Raw genomic sequence first — 10,295 nt, forward strand, 5'->3', positions numbered from 1 at the left:
GGTCATTCATCATAAGGGTGTCTGATAGCCTGGTGGGCAGGTTTGTGGGTGAAATTCTTCCTACCCCAAGTCTACAGACCTTGGTCAGGGCTGTGCTTGTCCTTAGAAGGTTGCCAAGTCTAGACCAGGATTAATCTTTTTAGAAATGCCTTTATTTTTATTTCATGTATATGATCATTTTGTCCGTATATGCACCAGATTTGTGCCTCTTGTCGAGTACCAGAAAAGGGCATGGGATTCTCTCTCAAACTGAAGTTACAGATGGTTGTAAGCTACCATGTGGATGCTGGAAACTGAACCTATGTCTTCTGAAAGACCAGTGTGGGCTCTTAACTGCAGAACCATCTCTCCAGGTTATTTTCTGTAACTGACAACAATGTATTTCACATTTTGATTATTCTCAACAAGAGAAAGCATTCAGACTTTTTAAGATAGAAAAATAGGTTGTGCTATGATTCATTTTAGAAGAGGATGATGGATCATTGGGGGCCTTGATTCATTAAGAGCAGGAAAGGCAGTGAACAGTAAGAACAACATGCTGATAAACTCTGAAATCCTAACCTTGTAGATAAATGGATATTACCGTGGATAATGCATGTTTCTCCATCACTCAACCTAAGGTTAATTCCTTCACAGTCTGAGGAGTCACTCCCCAGAGGCATATTCAGTGTAGGGAGCACCCAAATCTCTATATTCCACTAGTTCCATTCTTCCTGCAAATGAATATTTGAAGTGAGGAACCCATTTGAACTATTAAAATCATTGTGTCACAAAGATACTAAGAATGTTAAAGTATTTAGAGTTAGATTGATTTAAGTTAAAATGTTTAACATAAAATCATGTCTTGGTGATTTTGGATAAGAAATCAACTGAAAGAAAACAGGGAGGCATTTTACTTAATATACTCATAGAGAAATGCAAAGCTTGGCTAGAGATGATTCAGCTGTTAAAGCCTAGGCTCAAAACCACAAATGTAAGAGAAATCCATTGCAGCCACTAAAACTTCCAGACAACAATAACAGGTCTGTATTTTTTTTTTTACTTAGATGTGCAGGTTAATTTATTTTCATATTCTTTAAGCATATATTTTTAAATTCTACAAGATACTATTTTTATTAAGTGATAGTATATTAGAGAAGATATCTTAAGTAAAAAACAACAGCTACAGGAACCGATATATATATATATATATATATATATATATATATATATATATATATGTATATGTATATGAATCTATATTCTACAGAAACTGAAAAAAGTGGCAAGGTTTGAATGTTTGAATGGCACCATAAAGCAAAAACAGAGTCGTCAAAGCCATGAATGCATTCCTGGAACTAAGAACACTGGTTAAGCATCCTGGATTCCTGTCAATCACATGCAGATTTCCTGTCCCAATCTGGTGTTTGGAGATAGTGTCAGAAGCCCTGACAATGTCCCCACTGTGAAACACAGGGTGCTGGGGTGTGGTGATATTGGGCTTTGTGGTTCTCTGTATACTCACCATCAAATCCACATAGCACCACAATCTTTACTACAAACTCTAGATTGGTGGAGTTGTGAGCATCTTTTGTGAGATGCATTTCCTTTCTCCATAGTACCTGCTTGGAGGCACCGAGGGGCTCTTTTAGATGAAACTTGTATTCTGTGTGAGGGAAAGTTCTAAGTCTCTGTTTCCAGGGGTTTGACACATAAAAAGTTATTAGACCCTGATATCCAGTCATTATTACAACTCAAGTCTGAGTTAATCTCAGGGTTTCCCTCTCAAGAACAGCAGTACATTGCAGCTTGACTGTGTCCAGAGGTTATTGTGGGAAAAAGCTTGGTCTGCAGGCTGTTATTTTGGTGGTGAAACATGTATGAAAAACATTGGAAGTCTTGATGTCTCTAACATTGTGCTCAATGGGAGAACTGTGTGCCTGTGCTCTCCTCCTCTTTCCCGTCCACAAGATCCTTAGTTTTGCTCCCCACATTCCAGTCCTGAGGTGCTGCCTCACCACAGACTCACACAGATCCTTCTTTTCCTGTAGCAGAAGATCCCAAGCTGAGCCAATGTTAAGCTCATTATGTCCTTTTTTACCCCTGATGTAAAAGTGATGTGCACACAGGGCTTCACCCTTTCAATGCAATTCAGGGCAAGAGATGCTGAACTGACTGCATGACTGAGTACTGAAAAAGCACACTCTCATTTGGTGTTAGAGAAATAATAAATTTCAGCATTGCTTTTCTAGTTCTGTATGGCATGTCAATGGGATGTTGTTATGGATTTTGTTTTTCTATTACATTGGTACCACAGAAGCTCTCTTGTCACTTTCACTATCTATTATCTTGAGTTTTCAATGCCCTGTTGACTTTATTGTAAGGATCTTTAATCTCCTTGCTTAATCTGATTCCTAGGTATATTATTTATTTTGACATAGTAATGGAATTTACCCATTTGTTTCTTAGTACTTTTGCTACTATTACACAGAAAGGCTACTGACTGCCATATATTTACTCTATATCCTTTGCAGAAATTAATTTCAGGTTTAAGAGTTTTCTGGTAAAGTTTTGAGAGTCTTTTAAGAACATAGTACCTAGTGAAGGTACTTAAGGGGTTAGTGAAGAACCACACAGTGTTTTTTTCTAGAACCTCCCCAGTGAGACAAAATGCCAGGCCCCTCCCCCAACTCCCTTGGTTATTCTAGCCAACCAGCAGGGAGTTTCCTGCAACTAGGCTCCCTCCAAAACCCAAACCCATCCATTGGACACCCCAAGCTACTAGCCACACCCCACCTAAGTGATGAGAGCTTGCTATAATACTGAGGGGACCAAGAGCTTGCTACAGTACTGAAGGGATTAAGAGAGAACATCAAGAGAGCAAACCAGGAAAAAAGACCAAGAGAGCAGCAGGCTTTAAAGATCCCAGAGGCTTTCTGAGACAGACATTAACAGTACAGAGAAGAACAAAAAATTACTTCTAAACACTCAGACAGCCACAGCAAGGATTGGATCAAGATAGAAAGACATTGTTGATCTCCTTGGAAAAAAGAGATGGGTAGGTGTCAATGCAAAAATTCCTCCAACAACCTAAAAAGCAAAGTGGTAACACCAGAACACAGCAGTCACACAACAGGAATACTTAATCACCCTAAACCAGAAGATGTAGAAGAAAATGACTTTAAATGTAACTTCATGAAAATGATAGAGACCTTTAAAGAGGAAGTGATAAAGTCCTTTAAAGAAATGGAGCAGAAGACAAACAAAAAATTGGAAGAATTTAATAAATCGCCCAAAGATACCAAAAAAAACCCCACATCTAAATAGGTAAAGGGAACAGTTAAAAACTGGAAGAATGAAATAGACGTAATAAGGAACACACAAACCAAGGGAATTCTGGATAAGGAATATTGGGGTAAACAAACAGGAACCACAGAGACATGTATAACCATTAGAATACAAGAGATAGAAGAAAGAATCGCAGGCCCTGAAAAAAAAAAAAAAACTATTGAGGAATTAGACTTATTGGTCAAAGAAAACATTAAATCCAACAAATTATTAACACAAAACATCCAGAAAATCTGGGACACCATGAAAAGAGAAACCTAAAAATATTAGGCATAGAAGAGAGAGAAGAACTCCAGCTCAAAGGCACAGAAAATATTTTCAACAAAATCATAGAAGAAACTTTCCCAACCTAAAGAAGGATATCCCTATGAAGGTAGAGCACCAAATAGACTGGATAAAAGAAATTCCCCTCACTGTATAATAATCAAAACACAAACATACAGAATAAAGAAAGAATATTAAGAGCTGCAAAGGAAAAAGGTCAAGTAACATATAAAGGCAAACCTATCACAATTACACCTGACTTCTCCATGAAAACTATGAAAGACAAGAGGTCCTGGATAGATGTGCTTCAGACAATAAAAGACCACGGAGGCAAGCTCAGCCTACTATACCCACCAAAGCATTTATTCAACATCGATGGAGAAAATAAGATAGTCCAAAACAAAAATAAATTTAAATAATACATATTCACAAACTCAGCCTTACAAAAAGTACCAGAAGAAAAACTCCAATGCAAGGAAGCTAACTACACCCATAAAAACAGTCATCTGATAACCACCCAGCAGCATAACCCAAAGAAGGGAAACACACAAACACTACTATAAAAAAACAGAAATAAAAACCACTGGTCATTAATATCACTTAGTATCAATGGACTCAATTCACGTAAAAAAACACACAGTTTAAGAGAATGGATATGAAAACAGGATCTGGCCTTCTGCTGTATACAAGAAATACACCTCAACTTCAAAGACAGATACTACCTCAGAGTAAAGAATTGAGAAAAGATTTTCTAACCAAATAGACTGAAAAACAGGCAAGTGTAGCTATCCTAATAACTACAAAAATTGATTTCAAACTAAAATCAGTCAGAAGAGATAAAGATGGACACTTTATATTCATAACAGGAACAATTCATCAAGATGCAGCCTCAATCCTGAACATCTATGCCCATAATAAAAGAGCACCAACCTATGTAAAAGAAACTTTACTGAAAATTAAATTGCACATCAAATCCCACACACTAATAGTACGAGACTTCAACACTCCTCTCTTGCCAATGGACAAGGCAACCAGAAAGGAACTTAACAGAGAAATAAGAAAACTAACAGGTGTAATGAACCAAATGGAATTAACAGACATCTATGAACATTCAATCCCCAAACAAAAGAATATATCTTTTTATCACCACCTCATGGAACTTTCTTTAAAATTGACCTATACTTGTAACAAAGCAAACCTCCACAGATACAATAAATTTGGGGTAACCTCTTTTGCCTTATCAGATTACCTTGGATTACTGTTAAAAGTTAACAACAATACTACTCTCAGAAAGCCTACAAACTCATGGAAATTGAATAGTGAAGTATCGAACCAGCCCTCATTCAAAGAAGAAATAGAGAAATAAATTACAGACTTCCTTGAATTCAATGAAAATAAGGTACAATGAATCCAAACCTATGGGTCACTATGAAAGCAGTACTAAGAGGAAATTTCATAGCAAAATAAATTAATGGATAAATCTCACATTAGTGACTTAACAGCACATCTGATAGCTCTAGAACAAAAAGAAGCAGACTCATGCAGAAGGAGTAGACGACAGGATACAATCAAGTTGAGGGTTGAAATCAACAAAATAGAAACAAAGAAAACAATACAAAGAATCAATGAAATGAAGAGCTAGTTCTTTGAATAAATCAACAAGACAGACAAACCCATATTCAAACTAGTCAAAAGGCAGAGAGAGAATATCCAAATTAACAAAATCAGAAATGAAAAGGGTGATATAACAGCAGACACTGGGGAAATTCAGACAATCATTAGGTCTTACTACAAAAGCTTATATGCCACAAAGTTGGAAAATGAAAGAGAAATTGATAATTTCTTAGATTGATACCATATACGAAAATTAAATCAAGACTGAGTGAACAAGTTAAATAGACCCATAAGATTCAAGGAAAGAGAATCCGTCATCAAAAAATCTCCCAAGCAAAAAAACACTAGGACCTGAAGTATTTTGTGCAGAATTCTCCCTGAACCTGCAAGAAGAGCTAATATATATACTCCTCAAAGTGTTCCACATAACAGAAACAAAATGGACATTGCCAAACTCTTTTTATGAGGCACAGTTACCCTGATACCAAAATCACACAAAGATTCAACCAAGAAAGAGAATTACAGACCAATCTCACTCATGAATATGGATGCAAAAATAATAATATACTGGCAAACCAAATCTAAGAACACATCCAAAAAATCATCCACCATGATCAAGTCAGCTTCATTCCAGAGATTTAAGGCTGGTTCAACATATGAAAATTTATCAATGTAATCCATTATATAAATAAACTGAAAGAAAAAATTCCATATGATCATTTCATTAGATGCTGGAAAAGCATTTGACAAGATCCAACACCCCTTTATGATAAAGGTCTTGGAGAGATCAGGAAACAAGGAACATATCTAAATATAAGAAATGTGATGTACAGCAAGCTGGCAGCCAACATCAAATTAAATGGAGAGAAACTCTAAGCAGTTCCAATAAACTCAAGAACATGACAAGACTGTCCACTCTCTTCACATCTCTTTAACATAGTTCTTGAAGTTTTAGCATTAGCCATAAGACAGCCAAAGAAGATCAAGAGGATTCAAATTGGAAAAGAAGAAGTCAAACTTTCATAAATGACCCCAAAAACTTTACCAGATAATGCCTACAGCTGATAAGTACCTTCAGTGAAATGGATGTATACAAGATCAACTAAAAAAAAAATCAGTAACCCTCCTGATGAAGTTGAGAAGGAAATCAGAGAAACATCACCTTTCACAATAGTCACAAATAACATAAAATATTTTGGAGTAATGCTAACCAAAGAAGTGAAAGACCTATTTGACAAGAACTTTGAGTCTTTGAAGAAAGAAATTGAAAAAGATGCCAGAAAATGAAAAGATCTCCTATGATCTTGGATAGGTAAGATCAACATAGTAAAAATGGCAATCCTATCAAAAGCAATCTATAGATTCAATGCAATCCTCATCAAAATCCCAGCACAATTTATCACAGACCTTGAAAAAACAATAATCAACTTTATATGGAAAAACAAAAACCTTGGGTATCCAAAATAATCCTGTGCAATAAAGGAACTTCCGGAGGCATCACCACCCATGACATCAAGTCTACTACCAATCCACAGTACTGAAAACAGCCTAATATTGGCATAAGGACAGACAGAAGGATCAATGGAACCGAATAGAATACCTGGATATTAATCCCCATACTTTTGAACACCTGATTTTTGACAAAGAAGCAAAAAATATATAATGGAAAAAAGAAAGCATATATAACAAATGGTGCTGGAATAACTGGATATTAAAATGTAGAAGAATGAAAATATACCCATTTCTATCAGCATGCACAAAACTCAAGTCCAAATGGATCATAGACCTCAACATAAAGCCAGTCACACTGAACCTTATAGAAGAGAAAGTGGGAAGTACATTTGAACACATAGGCACAGGAGGCCACTTCCTAAATATAACCCCAGCAGCACAGACACTGAGAGAAACAATTAATTAATGGGACATCCTGAAATTGAAAAGCTTCTGTAAAGCAAAGGACACAGTCAACAAGACAAACCGACAGCCTAAAGAGTTGGAAAAGATCTTCACAAACCCCACATCAGACAGAGGTATGATCTCCAAAATGTATAAAGAACTCAAGAAATTGGTCATGGCAAAAACAAATAATTCAACAAAAAAAAGTGGAGTACAGACGTAAATAGAGAACACTCAACAAAGAAATCTAAAATGGTTGAAAAACACATAAGGAAATGTTCAACATCCTTAGTCATCAGAGAAATGCAAATCAAAACCACTCTGAGATTCCATTTTACACCTGTTAGTATGGTCAAGATCAAAAATACTGATGACAACTTCTGCTGGAAAAGTTGTGGGGTAAAGGGAACATTTCTGGATTGCTGGTGGGATTGCGAGCTGGTGCAACCCCTTTGGATGTCCGTGTGGTGATTTCTCAGAAAATTAGGAAACAATCTTCCTCAAGACCCAGTAATACTACTTTTAGGTATTATATCCAAATTTATATATCCAAAAGAAGCTCAGTCATGCCACAAGGACATGTGCTCAGCTATGGTCATAACAGCATTGTTTGTCATAGCCAGAACCTGGAAACAACCTAAATGCTCCTTGACAGAAGAATGGATAAGAAAAATGTGGTACATTTACATAATGTTATACTACACAGCAGAAAAATATGACACCTTAAATTTTGCAGGAAAATGGATGGAGCTAGAAAACATTATTTTGTGTGAGGTAACTCAGACAACGAAATACAATATCACATGTACTCACTCATAAGTGGTCTTTGAACATAAAGCAAAGTAAACCAGCCTACAAATCAAATCCCAGAGAACTTAGACAACAATCAGGACACTAAAAGACACTTACATTGATCTAATCTTCATGGGAAGTAGAAAAAGACAAGATTTCCTGAGTAAATTGGCAGCATGGGGACTTTGGGGGAGGGCTAAAGGGGAAAGGGGAGAGGCAGGGAGGGGAGCAGAGAAAAATGTAAAGCTCAGTAAAAATCAATAAAAATAGAAAAACTTGCACATTTCATGAAAAACATTGAAGCTATTAAAATTCATTTAAGCTCCAGAAAATTGTGTATTATGAAAGTATCTTCTAATTTTAGAAGTACCTCATCACCTGATAACTTTATTTTAATAGCATTAAGCACCCTTCATATTTAAAGTGATAAAAACTGTAGTGGGACTGCAATTGCTAAGAACATCCATTCTCTCTTTTAACTAATGGCATGTTCTCTCATCATATTTTTTCAATTAGAACTATGCTGAAAATATTAACTACTCAAAGCTGTTTCCAGCTTAAATGATGGACCACAAAGTTTCCATTAACTTTATCATTGTCGTAGGGCAAAAGAGTAATTCTAAAAATAAATACCTAAAAAAATTGGTAGATCAGAGGTTAATAAATGGTTATCAGTTAAAAGCATTTTTTGATCATGCAGTATGGTTTCCAGCACCCACATTAACTAACCTATAACCTCCTGAAACTCTAGCTCCTTGGGATCTTAAGCCCTCTTCTGACTGCTTTGAAAACTCATTCATGCTTAAACACCTCCCCAATTTCAAATGAAGTAAATCATTAAAGAAATTAATAGTAGATCACACTGGTGAGATTGCTCAGTGGGTAACAGGAAAGGTGATTGCAGTAGAGACCGATGAGCCTGAGTTTGATTCCCAGAAGCAAATTACATTATTCTCTGGCTTCTCTCTCTCTCTCTCTCTCTCTCTCTCTCTCTCTCTCTCTCTCTCTCTCTCTCTCTCTCTCTCTCTCTCACACACACACACACACACACACACACACACGCACACATACTAAATGGCTTTGGCTAACATTTTTCCAGTTTAAGTAATTAGTATTTATTATCTTTTAGGAACACATAAAGAGAAACAGTAAATCTTAAGTGATAGGAAAGTCTATAAAGGAATATTGAGGGTGGGATGGAGTAGGCAGAGATGTGGTATAGGAGATAGGGGGAAATGGAAAATCTTTCAAAGACAAATATGTGTTAACAAAAATTTAAATGAATAGTTAATATTATTAATTAAGAAACAACCATGAAGGTCTGTATTTTGTTGGGAAATAACTGAATTATAAAGTATATAGGATGGGATTAACAATCAAATCCGTTTATAAAAGTTTGTTTCATTGGCTAAGATCTTTCCCCAAACAAGTCTAGAGCTGTGTACTGAGATGTCAGATAGTAAGAGACAGCTGAGAGACTGAGCCTCACTGAGCAGCAACCCCAGGAAATTTTTATTCAGCTCTGTAGCATAGTGAGAGGAAACTCTTTACTCTGCTGACAGTAATAGGTTGCAGCATCATCAGCCTCCACAGGATTGATGGTGAGGGTAAAGTCTGTCCCAGACCCACTGCCACTGAACCTGGCAGGGACCCTAGATGCTAGGTTGGATGCAAAAGAGATGAGGAGTTTTGGGAGCTGTTCTGGTTTCTGTTGATACCAGTGCATACGATCATAGCCATAGTAATCCACACTCTCACTGGACTTGCAGGAGATGGTAGCCTTTTGTCCCAGTGACACAGGCAGTAAACCTGGAGACTGGGTCAGAACAATGTTCCCAGTGGAACCTGGAATCACAAACACACAGACCATGGTTATACATGTTTAGAAACCTTCCCAGCAAGGGAATTTTTCATTAAAAAAATTTAAGGATATTTGTGGGCATTACCTTGAGAAACCAGAAAGTTAAAAGGAATGGGGGAAATTAAAATCAATTACAAATGATTTTAATCTAATAATCAAGATACTAGAGGCATGGAAAACCATGATGGCTACTGTGGGTGCACCCAACACTGCTCTGCACCCTCTCACCTTGTACCAGGAACAACAGCACCCATAGGAGGTGTGCCTTTGACTCCATCTCTGAATGTTTGAAAAGAGAATGCTTCTTAGGCTCTGGTAGCTGCTCTTAAAGGAGCCTTCGTTATTGTCGAATGATTCAATATGTAAATCAGCTCAAAGAGGCATCTGCTTCTCTTCACCCATTGGTAGTTGGTGTCAGCACAAAATTTACTAGAGCATGGTAAGTGTGTCTTAAAGGAGCCTTGCATGCTATTCCATTGAGTCTTTATCCTCTGATCTCTCTGAAATGTGATGCAGGGGAAGGCATTATGAATGTGCTGGG

General features: G+C 36.8%; 1 gene segment (V, D, J or C); it reads right to left on the bottom strand.

Annotated features, from left to right (window-relative positions):
* LOC119806623 overlaps positions 1 to 10,031 on the bottom strand; it is a 130,122-nt gene extending 120,091 nt beyond the window's left edge. The window contains 2 exon segments of the V gene segment in view: positions 9,432 to 9,738; positions 9,983 to 10,031. Coding sequence covers positions 9,432 to 9,738; positions 9,983 to 10,031 — 356 coding nt within the window.
* Between the last annotated feature and the right edge of the window lie 264 nt (positions 10,032 to 10,295).

The sequence above is a fragment of the Arvicola amphibius genome, chromosome 2, assembly GCF_903992535.2.
Source record: "Arvicola amphibius chromosome 2, mArvAmp1.2, whole genome shotgun sequence".
NCBI lineage: Eukaryota > Metazoa > Chordata > Mammalia > Rodentia > Cricetidae > Arvicola > Arvicola amphibius.